Source organism: Cloeon dipterum, chromosome X, assembly GCF_949628265.1.
Source record: "Cloeon dipterum chromosome X, ieCloDipt1.1, whole genome shotgun sequence".
Lineage (NCBI taxonomy): Eukaryota > Metazoa > Arthropoda > Insecta > Ephemeroptera > Baetidae > Cloeon > Cloeon dipterum.
In genome coordinates, this window is record NC_088790.1 from 14178539 (window position 1) to 14198341 (window position 19803).

Sequence of the window (19803 nt, forward strand, 5' to 3'; positions counted from 1 at the left end):
AGATCCTTTAAATAAATGCATACCAGGAAAATTAATAGTTGCTAGAGCATCAACTCCAGCTTGTTGAGCGTGGCTTTAGTATATTTGATTTTCTTTTCCACCTCAATATAAGCCTCCGCGATTTTCTTCAACTTCAATCCCTGCTCTTCAAATAATGCCAACTTGCTTTTTTTCTCTCGATTGCTTAGGACCTTGTTCTCATACTCCAGTCTCAACTTAGTCACAATCAGAGGCATTCTTTTGGTGGCGTTCGGTCCCAGCATCACGTTGCAAAGGTCAATCTCGTTCTTCCTGCAGCCAATGCATTAGTTAAATTAACACAAATATTTGAAAAACATACTTCAGAGTGTAGTACTCCACGTTGTGGCTGGCTACTAGACCTCTCACTTTATCATTGAGCACTGTTAGTCCCTTTTTCTTTTGTGCAATCAAGTTTCCAGACTTCTTTGAAATTAGCGCCTCACATTCAGTCAGCAACCCAAGGCTTGTTGCCATCTTTTCTGTCAATTCCTTTTGTGGGAGTTTAAGCTCTGCTTTACTGCAAATTTTACTTCGTTACTTTAAATTGAGGACCATAATCTAGAAGTAATATACCTTTTAGTATGCCACCTCCGGCCCAGTTCAGCCAGGGTCAACTCGAGAATATGCAGCAAGTGTGGAGTTAATTTATAAAAAGTCAAGCAATAGTCCTCTGGGAATTCTGACAAATGCTTGTTTTGAAGAGAGTAATTTAATTTATATTTAATAAACGCTGCGATCGTCTGTGAAAAATATAACAATCTATAATTTGAGTTCACCAGCATAAAATGAAAGCAAACCTGAAACTTGAGTGCATCCGATTGGTTTGGCATCTTGGCCAGGCAACAACAAGAACTATAAACCATCATCTGGAATATGGACTTCAAGTAAAACTCTTTGTTCAGCGCCCTCAAACGATCTGCTTCAAGCTTGATAGCTTCATCCAAGTGGTTTGAAACGCCAGTCGCCGACAAGCAGCTGGTGCACCGATCCAAACACCAAACTGCCTCATGAAACTTTCTTTGGTGAGCTTCGGGTACGTCAATGAGCAACTGGAAATCAAAATTAATTAGTACAATACTTTATCGCAAGCTGTAGAATAAAACTAACCAAGTAAGTAAGTGGATGATAGGTTTTTGCCATTGTGAACTGCGTTTTCCTCTAAGAAATTAAGTAGGACAAAAATAATCGCAAAAGATACAACCAATTAAAAAGGGTCAACCCTTCACTTTCAAATGTTCATCGCCAGCTTGAGGGTTGACTTTTGGAGTACATCAATCACCATCTTCACCTTTGTTAGGGTCTCAAGTCTCTCAAGTAGTAGCGTTTGTTAGTGTCTCTGTTTGTGCTGCTGTCAGGCCAGTCAGAGTCAGAGTCAGCCAGTCAGGCTGTCTGCCAGTGCCAAATTGGCGCTTATATGAGAACGAGAAAGCGCGGCAAAGTTGATTGAGTTCAAATGTACAGATCCCAAATATATGTACCATCTTATTTTACGGAAGAGTGCTGGAGTGGCTTACATATGGCAGACTCACCATTTTCGCCCAACTCACACTTCTCGCTAGGATAGGGATTAACATTGAATCTTCCCATCAGAGCGAGAAGTGTGAGTGAGCGGAAAGTGTGAGTCCCCCATACATAATCTTTCGAATTTTTCAATGTGTAATAAATAATCATCAAAGAGGCCAAAACAAAAATGATTTGACTTAATATTGCTAAAAAACAGATACAATTATAAGAATAAAATTTATTTTTTGTTTTCTTGTAGAATAACCCTTTCACATTCACAAGCCTCCTTGGTGCTCCTTGCCTTGCCCTGGCCTTGCCTCTTGCCTGTATTTACGTGTCTATGGCGCTGGCAGCTGGCAAAGTATGCAAGTTAATTGTAAGAAGTTCTGCAGTCACTCACACTCACCGATAGCAGATCGGGCGGGTTTTTCAGCCAATCAGAGGCCGCCAACGCGAAATCTTCAGTTTTTTCTCCCCTTCCTTCATGGCCATTCAAAGGGGACTCTCGCATTGGTGCGGCCTCTGATTGGCTGAATATAGCGCTTGACCTGCCATCGGTGAGTGGCTGCAGAACCTTTTAGCTATACGCCAAAAGAGTGAGCAGAGGATGCTCCACAGTTCGATTCAAAATAAACCAAATTCCTCTCACCTGATTGGCCCGTCGGCTGCATGTCTGGCAGAGAATTTTGCGCACGCGTCTTTGATCACTGCATTAGGTCACGTGACTTCTGAGTGACGTCACAACATGGACGACATTGGCGAAGTAAAGGAAAGTGCGTTCTAATGACGGAGAAATTCTTTGTTTTGCCAGCAGGTAAGCGTGCTAATTTAAACCTCAACACTTCTACTTTTTTCGGTTCTTTCGTCTGAACCGGTTGAAAATTTAAAATTTTGTCGCAAGTCAAACAGCTCTTGATGTAAACAAACAATGTCGCGTGCTCGCGTGCTGTTCTGTTGTGTTTGCTCTCAAACTAGGAACACAAATCAGTCGACCTTGCTACCCGGTTCGCCTTGGTAAATTTGGCTCCCATTTTGGGACCGCTTTTCATTCCCGGCCTGACTTTAATAAATTTGAGAAACAACCCAACGCACACTTCCAACGTTCAGAAATCGTTCTAAAATTTCTATTCTAGTTTGTATTATGACAAGCACTGACAAGACACAGTTTCAATAACACATTCAAGGTTTGTGCATTGATTTTATTATCCTTCCAGAAATTTGAGCAGTCTGCATCGTGATGGCTGAGAATACGCTTGATGTTGATTTCGATCGATTGAAAATAGACGCCAATAAAAGGTAAGTTTCATTTTAAACCCTCATATATGTGTTGTCAACGATGGTGGAAATTTCTGGTACATTGTAATACAAGCCAGTAGCAGAGAGTAATAATTCCATTAGTACTGATGATGGAATTCCAATAATACTGATCATATTTTTTGCTTCAATTGATGGAACTGGCAATGATGTATCTATGTATCTGAAAAATTTGGTTTTAGCTGTAAAATTATGCTTCGCTAATAATTATGAACCTTGTAAGTGTAAATCAGTTTTTTTCATCGTTGAACTAATTAAATTCCTGACCTATTTAAAAAGGAAGTTTTAACCATACACTTAAGGCAAAATTATGAAAATTATCTTCTCTTTAAATTTCTGAATCTGAACAGCTGCCTCAGAAAGTTTGCATTATTCTCATACTGAATAAATCATGTTCCTTCTGCTCCTCGTAACAATGGCAATAACATATCATATAAAATCGTGTTCTGTAAAAATACCTCGATTCCAATTTGGTTTACTTTGGATCCCAAACATCATTAAAAAGTAATTTCAAAAGTTTGAATTAAAATTAATTTTTAATATGAAGATATGTTATAAATCTTCGTACTTAAAATATAAGTATTTTTTCTAAAATACATATTGTCAGCTTGTATATATGTGTTAGAGTATTATTGCTGCAGCTTGAACTATTATCTAAAAGTGTCTGCTTGACAATACAGTAGGTGGGCATTACACTGAAACATTTTCAAAAATATTTTCCTATTTGTCAAACTAAATATCAATATTGTCGTTTATCAGCTATTAAGTAATACAAATAACATCTAGAAATGATTAAATCGATAACATTTCATAATCATTTAAATCAAGATTTTTTATGGAATATTGTAAACATGCTTGAAGTTGATAACGTTTGCAAGCTCTTATTTTAACTGCAGTTGGAGGGAAAATTTGCAATGAAACACTGTGAAAGAATTACGAACCCGCTTCAAAAAGTGTAAAGCTGGGCAGTTAACTATCTTTCTAAGCTTCCAATCGTGATAAGCACAATTATGGCAATTTGGGGTTATTTTGGACTAGATATAAGATCGTATAACACCTGTTGTTTAAAGCTGCAAAAACTCATGACCGAGGAATTACCATGATAATTTCTCAGTATCTGAAATGTTTTATTTCATACACAAAATTCTTTTCCAGGCTGATTTCTAGGTTTGTAATGATAAAAGCTGTTTTTACAGCACTTTTTCCATTTTTATCAAAGAAATTAAATTTCTTGGGTAGATCTCCTAGAAGCTGTTGTCAAAAACCTGTTTGAATAATAAGTAAGTTCAAATTTCCCAAGTCAAAAGCATTTTTAAGGGTTAAAAAGCAGTATTGAGAATAACGAGAATAACATACTTTTTACCTTAACTGTACAGTTCAGAGATGTGAAAATGGATTAATTTTCAACCCTAAAAATAAACAACAGAACGTTTTATGTAACTATTGTAAAACAAATTTAAATTCCAAACTTAACCGCAATGAACCCCCTTATTTTCAGACGGTGTCGCAGTGCTGAGCGGCCGGGCGATTCTTCATCTGCGGATTCGCGTCTGCAGCAGCTGGACCAGCTGTGTCTGTCAGGCGACCCATGCAGCCGCCCCTCGTGCCTGTGCAACCGAGGGAGACGATCGCTAGGCGCTCCCTCCACGTCGGGATTGCGGTGCTGCTGGAGTCGGCGGACGATCGTGCGGCCGGTATTGCGCCGTAGCCGCCTCACGGGCCTCCTGCGCCGCCCCCAGCTGGTCACGCCGCCCGCGGAGCCGCAGCCACACTCAGCCGGCGGCAACAGCACGCGCTTCCTCAAGCTGGACTCGCTCGAGGATATGTTCAAAGAGCAGTGCCGTCTCCAACCACTGGACCGCCTCCGCTCCGGCAACCGCCGCTTCCGCCCACCCAGGCGACCGGGCTTCGACGACCTCGCTTCCTCGACAGACGCCTCCACCGCCCCCGACAGCCGCCTCTTGCAGGGTACCAGCTTCAGCAGGCGAAGGGATGCGACCACGGGCCCCTCACCCCCAGCCCCAGAGCAGTCGTGCTCGCAGCAAGCCCGCCTCGAGGAGGTCACCATCAACGAGCTGGCCGGCTACTTTGAGAATCTGGTCCACATCCCGAAGAAGATGTCTAGCATGGCCGAGCAGATGTACACCTAGTCTCCCTCTGCATTTTGCGACACAATAAAAATTAACGTAAAGTTCTGGCGAAAATTTACTCGGATTTTCCCCCATCTCCCTTGGTATGAACGTCTCCCTGTTCTGTTGCACAAGTATTGCGAATTTGATTGATTGTGGAGGACTAGAGCGTGATTTGGACCTGCGGACATGAATCACCCTTTTATCGTATTCTGTTTTATTTTTCTATAGCTTTGAGTTAGGTTAACTTCTAACAGTGAACAGGAATAGGAACCAATCAAGCTATCAGCTCCTTCTCCGCACTTAAATTATCCAAATACTTTTGCTACCAAATGTATAAAAAGAAATATTAAGATCTTGTAAATAAATTGCAAATGTGTAAATGTAAATAAATTATAAAATTCCATTGATTAAATCTGTGTCCTTTTATTATGACTCAACCTTAATGGAGCAAAAAGTACAGAGTGAACCTATTTTATTTTAAATGAAAGTGGAAACCAAGAAGTAAGAATAGTTTTAAATCTCAACTTCCTCTAATTGTAACCATACTGTTTCCCTAACTCATTAACATCCTCATAAATTGAAACCAAATTATTGATAGATATTTGACAGAACCAACTAAAATTTAGTTCAAATAATGTTAATTCATAATATGTGCATTTTAATGAGTCAGGGCATAAGAAGAGACACCCAAACTAATTAACTTTAAGGATAATCACGTTTGGAGTTTCAGTTTACTTATATAGACGCAAAATTTCAGTGGGATTTAGTTATGATTCCTCTAATATCACCACACTAGTAAAGAAATTCCTTAGCCTTTATTTTCAATTGATAAAAATGTTTAAAAGCATAGTTTCCAAATTGACTAAACGTTTTAAATTTTCACTCTTCTGGTTATCGAGTTTGAGCTGATAAAAGAAGAGAGAAGTGGCAACGGTAGAAAAACAATTATTATTTTTTTACTCTTAGTTCAAAAATAGAATAGGGCCGTGTCTCTCTCAGTCTGCAAAAAAACTGCAATTAAATTTCAAGGATCTCATCTCCCTCTTTTAATTGAATTTAAATCAACGAATTTAAAATATATCTCCCAAAGATCTGTATTCGGATAAATTTTCACATAGATTTTCAGATAAAATATAATTTATGCGTTGATTCTTCTCGGCAGACAAACGCGAAATCGGAAGCAATTTCGCACGCGGAAAGATTCAGGTGCTGCCGACCTTGGCCAATGTCGAGCACCTGTTCGCACCTGCTGCGACCTGCGGCCCATTGTTTGGCCTGACGTCACCTGGTGCAACCCGAGCACCGCGTTGAAAAGGTGCAGCTGCAGCCCATGCGGCGAATAGGGTCGAAGAGTGCACACGGCCGCCGCGCCGCCGGGGAAAAAACGCGGCAAACAAACAGCAGCGTGATTCCCTGTGAGAGTGCAGCTTTTTATTTTTGAACTCGGGCCAAAGGGGTTCGAGAGATCACAGTCCCATTCACAGAATGCGTCGCCGCCGCCGCCACACTTCTGATTTCTGAGAAGGAGCCGCCTGCTTCCACGGAATGATTCCTGCGGCGCCACTATTTTTTACCCGTTATGGCTTTCGAGAGTGCAGCGCTTTATGAAAATTAGTCCGCTGGAGCCACGGCGAGCGAGTTGATGATGATTCATCAACACAGTGTGGTGTGCGAGAGTGCTAGCTGCATAATATTCGCTTCCGTCCAATGTGTGTGTGTGTGTGTGTGGAAGAAAGATTTCCGAGTGAGCGCCCACATGGCCGAAACGCATTCTGCATGATTCATTATTCGCTTCATCATGACTAGACCGGCCAAACGGCTAGAAACGATCTTTCGAATCCGGTTTTTGGCTAAGGAATAAAAGAGTGGCACGTAACAATTAAAGCACTTTATTTTTGGCACTTTTAAATTGATTGCAATAAATTACAGAAATAAATTATTACAAACTAGTGAGTGTAACTGTTGAAAATACAGTTTGATAATATTATTAAATGCACGTAACATATAAATATATCACCATTTCTTATTGCTCCATAGTGGCGTCAACATTTTTTGCAACAGTTTTGGGCGTCTATTTGCAAAATAGATGCGTATAGTAAGCAAAATTCACCAGCTAGGAACTGGAAGTACACTTTAAAAGGCTCTTCGTTACAACAACTTTTAGGCTTCGATCCTAAACACTAGGACTGGGAATTTAAAACGCCTCTACTTTCACAGTTTTTGGTTCCATTTAGACTTTTTTAAAAGCCAAAATAAGATGATTTTCATTCAATTTTCTTGCCGAAGCAGTTGCAATTCTTTTACACGATTTCAGCGTCAAAAGGAGTTTTTAGGTCAAATTTGGATGAACTTAAAATGTTGCCATTTTCAATACGTTTCATTTGATTTTGAATTTGGCACACGAATAATTCTACAATTTGCGTGATTCTTCGTCATTTGAAGTCTAACAGTAGATCTGATGCACAAAAAAAGTAAACTGTCTTATATCCAAGCCATATGATAAAAGACTTACTCCATTGAGAAAATAAAAAAGTCCTCATATTCTGCGAATATGGACCATTCATATTTACATATTTAGTCAATAAGCGTGTCCATTTTTAATCTCAGACGCGTTCACACATATATCAATTAAAACATTCAAGCATTCCGCTTGACATCCCGCGCAAATAGTTTCGAGATTACATCATGAGGTAGCAAAACCAAATCCTCGTCGGCTGCTTTTCTATCTACGTGTGTCGCCGTTCCGTTAAACCGGCGCGAGAGGAGAGAAAGTTGTAAGCGCGAGCTACAAACATTGCACCAAGGTGTGCAAGCGGCTCGAATCCGTCGTCACCATTCCTCTTTGCTCCGTCCAGGGCAGCCGTCCAACAGCCTCTCCGCGGCAGTCTAAGGTTTGTCCGCGAGCGCGAACGCGTCCGCGGAGGCTCACGACTCCTCCACTGAGGGCCGCACGACCTCCGCAGGCTGTCCGGCCGACATGAGCCGCGCCACGCAGCCGGCTCCTACTTTGAATTTCGCATCTCCTATCTGCGCCCTAGAATAGAGAGGAAAAATGTTGGCTTGATTAAAAAAAAAACAATTTTAATTTGGGTCGGAAGTAGGAAGGGTGTTTTTTCCATAAGGTTTGAAGAAATTAAAATTCTATCAAATTATTTGCTACAATTTATTTTTAATAAATAGCTGCGGAAAAATGTTGTTGACCACAAGGCTTTCTGAGGACCAAAATTCAAAAGATTAAATTTTAAAAAAATAAATCAAAAAATGCTATGGTAGATTTTTTTATTTTACAAGCAAGGAAACGTGCAAGACTAGACCGGAATAAAAAATTTAACATTGTAGCGGTTCCGCACTCTGGCTTGCGGCTCGCTACAAGATGTTAAAAAGGAAAAATAATTTCTAAATGAAATGATTATTTTTTACGATCTTGGAAAAATTGTTAATCAAATCTAGATTCATATTATCCTATTGAACATCTTAAGAAGAATACGAAAAAACTCTACCCTTTGCAGAAAAATGTTTTATTGAATTTGTTTAATTTTTTCAGACCAAAAATATTTTTGGAAAATATTTATTTAAAATAAAAAATTTTATGGGTTGTACAATAATTGATTGAATAAATTTATAGAAAGCCTAGTAATTTTAAACTAAATAATTCCCGTTATTATATTGGCAAAATGTCTATGATAAGAGAATCAAATAATCAAATGCCAACTAGAAAAATCATAGACCATAAAATTGCGTAATATTGCATCAGGATAGAAACAAAATCGTACCTGTAGGTGAGCTGCGTGCACGTGAACTCGAGTCCGCGCATCTCAAAGACCTTGTTCGGTTCCTGGCACTTGACCTCGAGCCACCGGACGGGTTTCTTCTTCAGTCCGGTGAGTTTGTGGTTGATGCGGTGGACGGTGTAGGGGCACAGGGGGTATCGCACCCTGAGCGAGCGGGCGCGGGCCTCCACGGGGGCGGCCGCCGCCTCTGGGCACACGAGCACGAGAACGGCTGCGGCGAGCACCAACCCCATCAGCATGCTGTTTCAGACTGATCTGTTCGCAGTTCGCATTGGAGTGGCCGGCCGGCTCGCGCGCGGTGAGACTTTCGCCCCCACCAACACTTGGACTGCTGCCTTTGCAGACGATGATTCATCTGCCTTTAGCCCAAGGGGTTTTTCGCTGACAGAGTGAGACTCTTTCGGCCCTGTCGCGAGGGCGGTTGGACTTTTCGCAAAAGAGACACAGACGCCGACGCTGCGTAAAAATAGAAAGGACTCTTTGACTGCAACTGATCCGGCTGTTTGGAAATACCGTAACAGCGTCTGTCTAACCTGCTCATCTGTCTGGCCTTCTCGAATTTGTATAGGTTAGTTTGTTTTTATAATATATAAAATCCCCAAACATTCCCGAGACATTTTCGTTAAAAATGGCACACATGACTAAATGATCGAAAATACTTCCGATACTTCCAGTTCTGGATATAGCTAGAACACGTTTTCTACGGTGCTTCCAACTAGGTGTTGGTATCGAATTTCAAACGAGTGTAAAATACAACAATACTAAAATAAGAATTTCAATTATACTTGTTTGATATTTTATTTGGCGTGCTAAATTGTACCTAAATTGCAGTTAGCTTTACTTTAAAATAGATGAAAAACTGTTTATAAACTACAATCACATATCAAGAGGAAGATCTTCACAAAATAGACAGCAGATAATCATTGAATTAGTTAAGATATAAAAAAATAAAAGGAAAACTAGGTGAGGATGAATAAAAATTAAAAAGAAAACTCCACACGTTTGTAACGTTGTAGAAGTTAACTAGATTTCGTACGTAAAGTGTTCAAAGAGAATATGATTTATTTTAATTATACCAAACTTTTTTTGAAGTTATTAGTCACAATCTAGAAAATCGATATAGATACACAGCTAAATAAAAGATAATCTAATTCTATTCTTCGTAAGACTGAGGAGTATAACTTAATAAGAAATTTTCCAACTCATCCAATTCTTTTAAGATATCAAATAGGATTAAGTATCTCGATTTTAGATTCAAAAGTAATTTTGTATGGAAGATTTTGCTGTCAGTATTGAAATAATTAAAAAAAATACGCCGGGCGAATAATAAAAGCACTGGTTTTTATTGTAATTTCGGCCAGTCCCAGGCCTCATCAGAGTTACCTTGCTGGACGCAACTGGAACATTAATATTATTAAATTAGTCAAATTAAAATGCAGCCTAAATTTTCTTCTGATTTAATAAACTTTAAATGATGGAACAAAATCTTAGCTCATTTTTTCACCTTTCGATATCTGTTCACTTCGAAAAATTATTGTCTAAGGTTTTGTGGTTTTGTCATAATATATATGCGGTATAAGTTTGGAGATCCCCTTTTTCCGTGTTTGACTCGCCAGGCGCCGACAACGTGTTTAGAGTAATCTTTTTTTCACAACACGTGCGAACGCGTCGCGAAAAAAGTCGCCCACTAACTCACTCATGCGGCCCCTTTGTTTGTGTCGATCGGGGATGAATCAGCCGCAAATGGGATGATCACGAGTTCACGGCGGCGTCCGCACTAATTGCATGGAGGACTATACAAAAGAGTTAGTTGCGTCACCACACGCACACAACAATAACAAACAAGATCAGGGAGAGAGAGAGAGACATACACAATTTGGCGGCGGTGCGCGGTCGTGAGACGGAAACCACGGAAATTCAGGACAATTTGAGGCGAGCTGACAAACGACGCCGCCGGATGCTCTTGGTTAATCGAATACTCACCGAGCTTTTCAAACTCTTCTGCGTTTCCCATTTAGAAATGAGATTTTCTTTGCTAATCCTCATTTCGAACTGAAAATAACGCATTGTCAAACACAATATTCTGGCACGTGTGTTATTATTTTTTCTGGATTCCTATATATATATTTTGCTAAAGATCCATATGTGTTCGACTAGTAATGTAAATGAAGAAAAATCAAGCGGCCTGGTACAATTTCATCCCTCTTCCCTAAAAATATCTAATTTTAAAACAGTTAGAACTCATGCTATAATAGAAAATATTGATGACATCTTTAAGACCAAGGGTTTACAACTTTTATATATCATACTTTATAGGCTCGATATTATTTTACATGCAATAAAATGCCTTGTTGAACCTATAACTCTGGAATTTATTCAAATATTTTCTTTTCAAATAACATCAGATTTAATTCAAAAATTAACTTGTATAAAAATTAAAGCACGCTTCAAAAATATTTATCTAGATGAATAGAAAATATACAAATAAAAGGTCAAAATGTTATGTGTAATATTATATTGTACAAAAAATGGTAAATTATTAGTTCAAAAATTGATTTCCTCTTCTGTTTATATAGACCATTCTCGCATTAATATTGAACAGGTGAAATACTGGCAGGAATTGAAGCGTTGTGAAAGCACGAAATTCTTCAGCAGCGACGAAATCCGGGCGCGCGCGATGAAATTCTCATAATATGTAAATCGATACGCATCTTGGTTGGAACGCTGGGAATGCGTTCTCCGGACATGGAGAGCGAGGGGATGTAGGTGGTCCCTGATCCGTTCGCGTCGTCGCAGGTTGAGATGCTGGGCGAGGTGAGGTGAGGCGGAGAATGCTGACGGTTTGGCGCCGCCAAAGGCTTATTCCCTGCAAAGGTATTCCCGGTACGGAAGCAAACAACCTGCAGGTATTCTTAGGTTTCTTTTTTGTGAGTATCGCGCGCCGGCCGCGCACGCATTACTCATCATCATCTTTGCAGCGGAGCCGAAATACAAAAGCGTGTAATTTTGGGTCAAGGCGGATCCGCGGCGAGGTGAGCGAATTTGATTGCCAACCAAGAACGAATGCAACTTGAGAATTTCGCGACCGGAAATTGCCAAATATTTTGGAATCTTGTATCGCTGCTGATCGCGTTTGTGAGTCAATAATTGAAGATAAAAATTATCTAAACATTGGAGACATAATCGTTGATTGATTAAAAATTGAGATTAAATAATTATTAATTACACATGAATGGTTAACATCGTACAAGATTTTTGGCGCAGATGTTAAACCATTATTGCTCGTATCAAAATTATTTCTTAATTTTTTATTCAACGTTTCAATCTAAAATATATTTTTCCAGTGAATTAAAGGATGAATAAAACATATTTTTGTTTCTTCACATTGTCACTGTTAATTGAATTATTGTCTAAATCCGGCACCAAACCAAAATTGCCCACGCAAAACCCGTAACCATTTCCAGTTAAAACTAGAACCACAAAATGACGTAACAACGACGGTCAGAATACTTTTTATCATCTTTTTTTATTATAGAGCTTTATAGAGTAGAAAACTTATTAAAGCAATAGGCACAAAACACTAAAATTTTTACAGCTCAGGTTTTGCACAGTTTTCGAAGCTTCTCACTCATAGAGTTGTTATTCTTTCACGATACGCATTAGAATGTGAAAATTTATTTGCTTTTAAAAATTTGTATCAAAAATTGTAAACACACCATTTAATATGAAAGTGTCAAATGTTTTCTAGTTTACAATTCGCAGTTGCACAAAACGTTTTTTAAACGTAAACTTTTAGCTAAAAATCAAATGAATACGAAAAATCCAGCCCGTTGACTCGGATTGATAGGGCATTCTTAGGAGTGTCAAAGCAATGGGAAGAAGTTTGGGGATCTAATACTGGCTGCCCAATGTCTGAGTTATCAAAAGGTGGTTAGTTATTAAGTGACTTGAAATGCTGAAATAGCTCAACGGGCTGGGAGGCGCACCGGCGCCGACTCGCCACTTGCTGGTTTTCGCACCTTTCCAGCGGATTTAGGGACAAAAGTGTGGCGATGAAAGACCTCGGTGCGGGAGGCGACATTTGGCCCAAGCTCCTCTGCGCGGCCACTCGGGCCCCATGTTATCTACTCAGCAGCGGTGTTATTGGGACATGGTGAGCTCTTAGCCTACGGGATGTGCTGAGCAGAGGTTAAAAATATTTTTTGAAGGCCAAAAAAGCTAACATGTTTCATAATTTTGTCGAAATATTCAACTATTTTTATAGAAGAAAAAATTTCTATGATCGCTATATTTGCACATTCGCACTCAAAATCCTCAATTTAATTCTATAAATTAAAATGGGAAAACCGTGACAAGCTTGTCTCGCGAACAGACATCTGTCAGCAAAAACGCTCCCTTTTATTTTGTTTGGCTTAAGGAGTACTGAGAAACTCTAAATCAAATTCAGAGGTCTTTAAAAGCTGGTTAACCTTGAATAAAAGTTATATTTTAAATTATAGTTAATCGTTTTTGCAGTATGGTTAATCTAACGTTATGAATTTTTTGAGGTATAGTTGTTTGTGAAAATCACTCGGGTAACTCGTCATTTTTAAGAGAAAGGCTTAAAAATTTTCTCGTTATCTCATTTCTCACAGATTTGATATTAAAGTTTAAAAAACAGTTGCATATATAGGCTGATCATAAAGTGTTATTATGATATTGGATGCCTGAAAGATGACACATATGGACGTGACGCTAAACACACCCATGCTTTTATTACACGTTGATATAGAAGAAAAACGAATCTGAAAGCCGATAGCTGAAAATAGCTGTTTTCTTGATAATAATCTACGTCATTGATTGATCAATCACGTCATTTTAGGCTCATTTGCAACAATGTTTTCTCACAATTCCATTTCAAGCTCATTCAAAGTTCAAAGTTTTCTTGAAAATCATGTTTTCACGACAAAAAAGTTTCAAAGTCTGTGTCAATGTTTGTGCAAGTCTTGTGATTTCCCTTCATCTGTGATTTAAAGGCTGCGTCTTGTCACCGCAGCCTGGAAAGAACAAAGGAAGTTTTCGGGCCGCACGCATAATAATTCTGTTGTCTTGATGGTTACAGCGCACGGTTTTCCTCTTTTAATTCACGGAGCTGCAGCGGTAACCGCCCAAGTGAACCGCAAAACTACGCACGCTGTTTTCCTTTCGCGATAACCAGAATTAATAACAATATCCTCGTTAATTTCCATCGCGTCTGAGAAAAACCTACTCGCTCTGCAAAATCACCCGAACTCGTGCAGTGTGCCATTTGGCACGAGAAAAGATTTTCATAATTTTCGCCGTCTTTTCGCTGCTGCCTCGCGGCGGATGCGGACGGGAAGGAGGCGACGAATGTAAAGATAATATTTCTGGTCGGTCAGCGCGCCGCGTGCAGAGAAGCAGGTTGCGGAAATGCTTCTGCGAGAGAGAGAGAGAGAGAGAGAGTTTTATTGTTGGACGAAATAAATTCCTGATGGAGAGAGGCGGTCGGGATGAATGGAGTGAGGAGATGCGAGGAACGCGAGCAATGTGCCGTCTCGCCGCCGCCGCGAGTGACTCACGTTGTTTCACTACTATATTCTGATGCACCCGCTAATGAGGTGATTCAAAATATGTCGCGGGTGGCCGGGTTATTACGTCGACGGCACAATGTGCGGGGGCAAGCACAGCATCGCTTCGCAGAAAGAAAACGGCACTACGCCTTATTTGGTGACTCGTTTCAATAGACACAAAGTATTTTCCTCTTTTTCACCGCGTGGGGAATTAATGACCACGTGTGCACAAACGAGAAATCGATACCAACGAGATGAGTCAAATGCAAAAAATTTAATTTATTTGGCTAGTGGGAAGTCCTGTACATCTTATTCTCAACAGCATTTGATATGCCACCGGTGATTTCAATGTTACGATTATGTATTAGATTTAAAATGTTTGATCTATAAAAAAACCCTAAGAATCAATGTAATGGGCTTATTTGATGAACGCTACAGAACTTTCTTAACTTAAAAAATACTATACTATTTAGGAAATTATAACTTCTCTGTGATTCATATTATAATTCGTTACATTAATTCAATATGTCTTTCAACTTCTATGAGATAGTCATTTGCCATGCTAGACATTTTTGAATGTGTCATTTTTCGCAACATTCGCGGCATAAATTGTATTTACTTGGTTCAGAATTAAAAACCTTTATTGTAGAAAAGATGGTGAGAGTCATATTGAGCGAAAATGCTTCTAAAATAAACTGCCAATACATTTCATCTGATCGAATTATAATCATTTGAAAGAAATGTCATAAAAGAAACGGAAGATATGAATCAAAAATTAATAAAAAAACTCATCTCTAAAGTTTTATTAATAACCTTTATAGCCGCTGTCCATTGTTTCAGCAGCTTGCAAACCTAACTGCCATTTTTGATTCCTGAGCCTTATGCGTTAATTCATAGCCTCTAAAGCATAGATTTGGTATAATACATTTAAGTTAAAGTATGAGTAGACAAATAAGTTCATTATTCATTTCACCTCTACGACATTTAAGGATGTCAAAGAATTGGAAAACTTATTGACAGGAAAATCTATTTTATTGGCAAAATATCAAAACAAGCATAGCAATTTTCAATTCTCTGTGGTAAGTCTGGTTGAAGTGTTTTTGCTCCCCTTGGGGGGAATTCGCATGATGACGCTGCTCTCCCTTCCTTCTCGATCCTGCTGCTGCGTCGCCTCCAGCGCTCCTGACGAGTTAAGTTTCCCCATCAGCATCATCGTCTCGTTCAGGGTGGACGGGAAAAAGTTTGGTGGGTAGATGGAGGCTGGTTTTTCTTGCAACGGGGCAGTCAGGGCGCGTGCCTTGGGCGTGTCCTCCTCGGATGCACCAGTGCTCTGCGGATCGTCTATCTTGGCGGCAAACACGACCGTCTCGGTGGTGTCGTCCTTGATGAACAGCAGGAACGGGCGGTTAACGACAAACATTTCGCTAGAGGTCTGCATTTTCGTTGTCAGCTGTGCCTCTGAAATCAGAAATTAAAAATGTAACGGATTAGAAAAAAATGCTGAAGTTTGTGATTAACATGATCAATTTGTGCGGAAGTAAAACTAAACCAGAGAAAATTAGGCTTATTATGGTAGATTAAAAAAAACATTATCAGCTGGTGCGGAAATGGACTGAAATTTAAACAAAGAATATTTTTACTTGTCAGCACTGTAAGCAAGAAAAATAATCTATTTGTGTCGAAATTTTTCTATTCAAATTATATCATAAGGAAATAAATGCTTGGCCATGAATGCCATTCAGGGAAAAATAAATATTTCCAAAAAGACTTAAATATAAGTTTCAATTGTAATTTTAAAAGTTTGGTTTGTTTTGCTACATGGTTCACACAATTGTCAGTCTGGTTTTTCCACGATCGAGTGTTTTCCCGAAAAAATCTCTGGTTCCCCCAAACGATAGATATTTTATGAAATAATGGCTAAATATCCCATTAAAATTTACAAAGAGAGTGTAGGTCAATAACCCGGAAAAAACAAATAATTTCTGAGTTGATTACGATATTGGTTTTTAAGGAATAATAAATTCTGATTTAGAAAATTGAAAAATAAAAATACGATTTTTAAAATTAGTTAAAATTCCCCTTTGTCTTAAAATGTGCAGTGATGAAAAATTCATTAGCTGCACCCTAAAGCCCTATAAAATGTTTATTTACATCTGAGATCACAATTTCTCATTTTTAATTTAAATTAGAATCCTGTTCAAAATCAAATCAAATATCAGCTTAAATTTTCCTAGAACAAATTTGGTAATTCGTTTTTGGGCTTCTCATACAGGACACAGGATGCTAAATTCAAAAAGGTTAAGTTTCCGAAGGATATTTGTCGCAGAAAAATTTTCTTTGTATTTTGTCACTTGCAATATCCGATTTTTTCATACATTTAAAAAACAAATGTAGAAAAAGGACAGCTATTTTGGGAAATTTTAGGAAAACCCATAGTTTCTAAATAAGTTCATACCTTGTTTTTTAATAACTTGATAATTTTCAAAACATTCTAGCTCATTGGTTCTTTTGAGCGTTTGAATTTGAATTTTTAGTTTTAAATCCGGTTTAACTTTAATATTTCGTGTAGATATCTTTGATAAATGCTTAGGAAAGTTCAAATATATTTTTCATTTTTTAAACTTAATATTTTTAAATAAATGGTGATACAACATTTCTAATGATAGCAAACTAATCTCGAAATTTCTTACGTGTGGCTGCATAAGCAGTGCTCCCTGTTTCGTCCACGTCCAGTCCAGCCTCATGGACCAATTTGGACACGTGCAAATTGTTTCTCTTGGATAGTTTCGGCAGCTCCGCCTCCGACTGACTGAAAATCTTGGTTATGCCCATCTAAAAACGAAAGGGAGGAATTATTTTTTATTTTCCCCTTCTGTGGGATCGTAGAACCTCAGCGAGGATCGATTTTATGTCTGTTTTTTGCTTGACGGAAAACTTGGGCAAAGCAAGGGTCACGTCAGCCTTCTGCATCTTCATTATCGCCTCTCGGATGCCTTCAGGAGTCAGCTCCTCTACTAGTTTCAACAGACCGTTTTTTTCGATCGGAAGAATCAGATACAGCGAATATTTTCCTCCCTACATCATAAATATTATATTAAATTGTTTTTATTAGATCATATAAAAGAAATTAATTGAAAAAGGTAAAGACATAACTTTGAAGAGAATTTCAGAATTTCAGAGAATTTTTCATAAAAAAAATTGAAGGCTGTATAGGAAATATTTTTTAGTAGAAATTCCTCGTTGTAAAGCGTGCTGCATATTTTCCTTTTTTACATAAAAAACTGATAAATAAACACTGATGAATGGAGGTGAAATTTTTTTGGAAGGTTCCTTATTAATAAAATTAAATTACTTGGTACGGCATTCGGACGAGTTTAAAGCCGCACTCCTCATCTTTCATGAAGAAATATTCGCCCTTGGTCCTCATGAGGTCGACTCGCACGGTGGTACCGTCGAGCATGTGGAAGTCTTCTTTGGCGGTGCTGGCAGGGTTGAACGGCTTTTCCCATGCGCCCCTGAAGAACAGCGTGTTGGCCAACACCACCAGCATCGAGCTCAGGTTTGGGTCGTCTGCAAAATTTTTAAATAGACTGACGCACGCTAATCGACTCTCAGGGGCAACTTTTGTTAATGAGCTGCTGCACTTTCTCGTTAGTCGCGTTGCAGGCCCAACTGTTAATTATTTCGGCAGCTTCCAGCGGGAAGGAGAAATTGGCTTGCTGGATTTCAGCGTTGAAGTGCGTGTAGAGCACCCTTCGGTAGCCACTCGAGTACGAGGCTTTCGGGTCGATGAACAGTCTGCTCGACAGCTTCAGCTCGCACTTGCCCTCTGCATCCGTCTGCGCACAGACAAAAAATTATCCTGTCTTGTGATTGATTGACTGGAGATAATGATTGGAAACTTTCGTCAATCAAATATTTTTTCTGAGCTCTTTTCATTACATATTTTGAATGAATGAACCAAAAATATTTTTTTAGATAAATTATAAAATCGCTATGAATTCAAAAGTGATGGCTAAAACCCGATGTTTTCCTGTAATACCCACAACTTTACGTTTATTTTAAAAAATCGATGAACAAAATTCGGATGAAAAAATGAATGTATTTTTTTCTAAATTTTAAAGTATTTTATGTTCATGTATTATGCTCCTACACAAATAGAGATTTGTCATCTTTCAAGGCCCAGACAACACCAACTCTTTACGTAGATATTAAACTGATTTAAGAACATAAATATATCAAGAAATAGCCTTGATCCAGAAATTTTGAATAAAAAAGGTCTCAATTATGATCACATAATATCATGAAAACGTTTTTCCCTAATGACTAAAAGTATTTCATAGCTTCAAACCACAATTAAATTCCCAAGTTCAATAAAATGGAGCAATAAAATCTACTCATTATATTTTTTGCTACAAAGAAAGGGAAGGTGCTGCATAGGTAGCATAATTTATTCTTCTCCCCTCTAACTATCGTTTCCTCCATAAATTTTTACCACGAGCGAGTTGACAATCGCCCTGAACTTGTTCCTGCATTCGAGATTTCCACCCAGGTTGAGCGCCGTTTGGATTTCACGCGCCGATTCGCCAGCGGCCGCCTCGTAAATCATCGCCAGGAGCAATTTGACGCTAACAGGCGAAACCGCCACATTTCCAGGCCGAGATTTGTACAATGCCTTCAAAATGAGATAACGATGAGCAATTTCCCGGAAAGGGAATTTTCCCACAAACCTTGCAAAACCTCAAGTCGAAGTCATCAAATCTGATGCCCTGTTTAAACGGAACAACTGATGTGTCCGTTTCGTCGTCGTCGAGAGCAAAGGTCGTGGAAAAACCTGTTAGCAATAATTTTTAGCCAATAATTCTTGCAAATGAGTATCCTACAAATATATGTTGGGAAAATATCAATGCATTTATTGAAAATGCGAGGTTTCTTTTTCATTATATATACTTAATTTCATAAAAAATTTATTGTTTTTTATTTAGCTGGTTTCAAGAAATAAGATAGCTTCTATTTAAATCCTCATTGATAAAAAGGCGATGACAGAAATAATAAATAAATTTAAAAAGGTTAGAAACTTAATGAATTCTAAAATTAATTAAAAATCTGTCTTAATTTGTGGAAATATTTTCATCCATATTTAAATAAATTATATCTTGCCCGTTGGAGGATTTATAAACAATTTTTGTTGCTGACACTATTCATTATAAGGATTAAAGATATCCTGGATCGATATAAAGTTTTCCACAGAAAGTTTTCCAAGCCCTGAAAATTCTGGGAAGTGCTTGCTTACTTGCCACCAAGATGACGCCCAAGAAGCACCCCGCGAGCCTCATTTCGTCGACTGACGCGAGCGAAATGCGCAGCGCCAGTTTCATCCAGAGCAAAGGGAAGTGGTCAGCCGTCTTATCAGTTCACACGATGACCCGTTAAGATTAGCAGAGGCCACAAATAAATAGACTCTCTCTTGAG

The 19803-nt window shown here is 38.7% G+C and overlaps 4 protein-coding genes across 5 annotated transcripts; 1 reads left to right on the forward strand and 3 right to left on the reverse strand.

Moving 5' to 3' along the window:
- Positions 1-41: 41 nt before the first annotated feature.
- On the reverse strand, positions 42-1394 carry LOC135944877 (uncharacterized). Its single transcript, XM_065492093.1, has 5 exons — positions 1129-1394; positions 819-1070; positions 595-761; positions 341-538; positions 42-291 (listed from the first exon to the last, which is right to left on the reverse strand). The coding sequence occupies exons 1-5, from the start codon at positions 1159-1161 to the stop codon at positions 42-44; spliced, it is 900 nt and encodes a 299-aa protein (XP_065348165.1). The 5' UTR covers positions 1162-1394.
- A 789-nt stretch (positions 1395-2183) lies between these two features.
- Positions 2184-5382, forward strand: LOC135944878 (uncharacterized). 2 transcript variants are annotated; one of them, XM_065492094.1, is made up of 3 exons: positions 2184-2338; positions 2739-2820; positions 4337-5382. In XM_065492094.1, exons 2-3 carry the CDS (start codon positions 2762-2764, stop codon positions 4986-4988), a joined length of 711 nt encoding a protein of 236 aa, XP_065348166.1. In that variant the 5' UTR covers positions 2184-2338; positions 2739-2761; the 3' UTR covers positions 4989-5382. The 2 variants fall into 2 exon arrangements, with proteins under 2 accessions (XP_065348166.1, XP_065348167.1); XM_065492095.1 differs by lacking the exon at positions 2184-2338 and adding an exon at positions 2413-2538.
- Positions 5383-6849: 1467 nt separating this feature from the next.
- LOC135947140 (uncharacterized) lies at positions 6850-10709 on the reverse strand. The gene is made up of 2 exons (XM_065495755.1): positions 8744-10709; positions 6850-8004 (listed from the first exon to the last, which is right to left on the reverse strand). The coding sequence occupies exons 1-2, from the start codon at positions 8998-9000 to the stop codon at positions 7896-7898; spliced, it is 366 nt and encodes a 121-aa protein (XP_065351827.1). The 5' UTR covers positions 9001-10709; the 3' UTR covers positions 6850-7895.
- A 4638-nt stretch (positions 10710-15347) lies between these two features.
- Positions 15348-19741, reverse strand: LOC135946926 (serine protease inhibitor 2-like). Its single transcript, XM_065495419.1, has 8 exons — positions 19625-19741; positions 19062-19165; positions 18827-19006; positions 17954-18170; positions 17684-17901; positions 17221-17406; positions 17022-17163; positions 15348-15789 (listed from the first exon to the last, which is right to left on the reverse strand). The coding sequence occupies exons 1-8, from the start codon at positions 19707-19709 to the stop codon at positions 15398-15400; spliced, it is 1524 nt and encodes a 507-aa protein (XP_065351491.1). The 5' UTR covers positions 19710-19741; the 3' UTR covers positions 15348-15397.
- Positions 19742-19803: the final 62 nt, after the last annotated feature.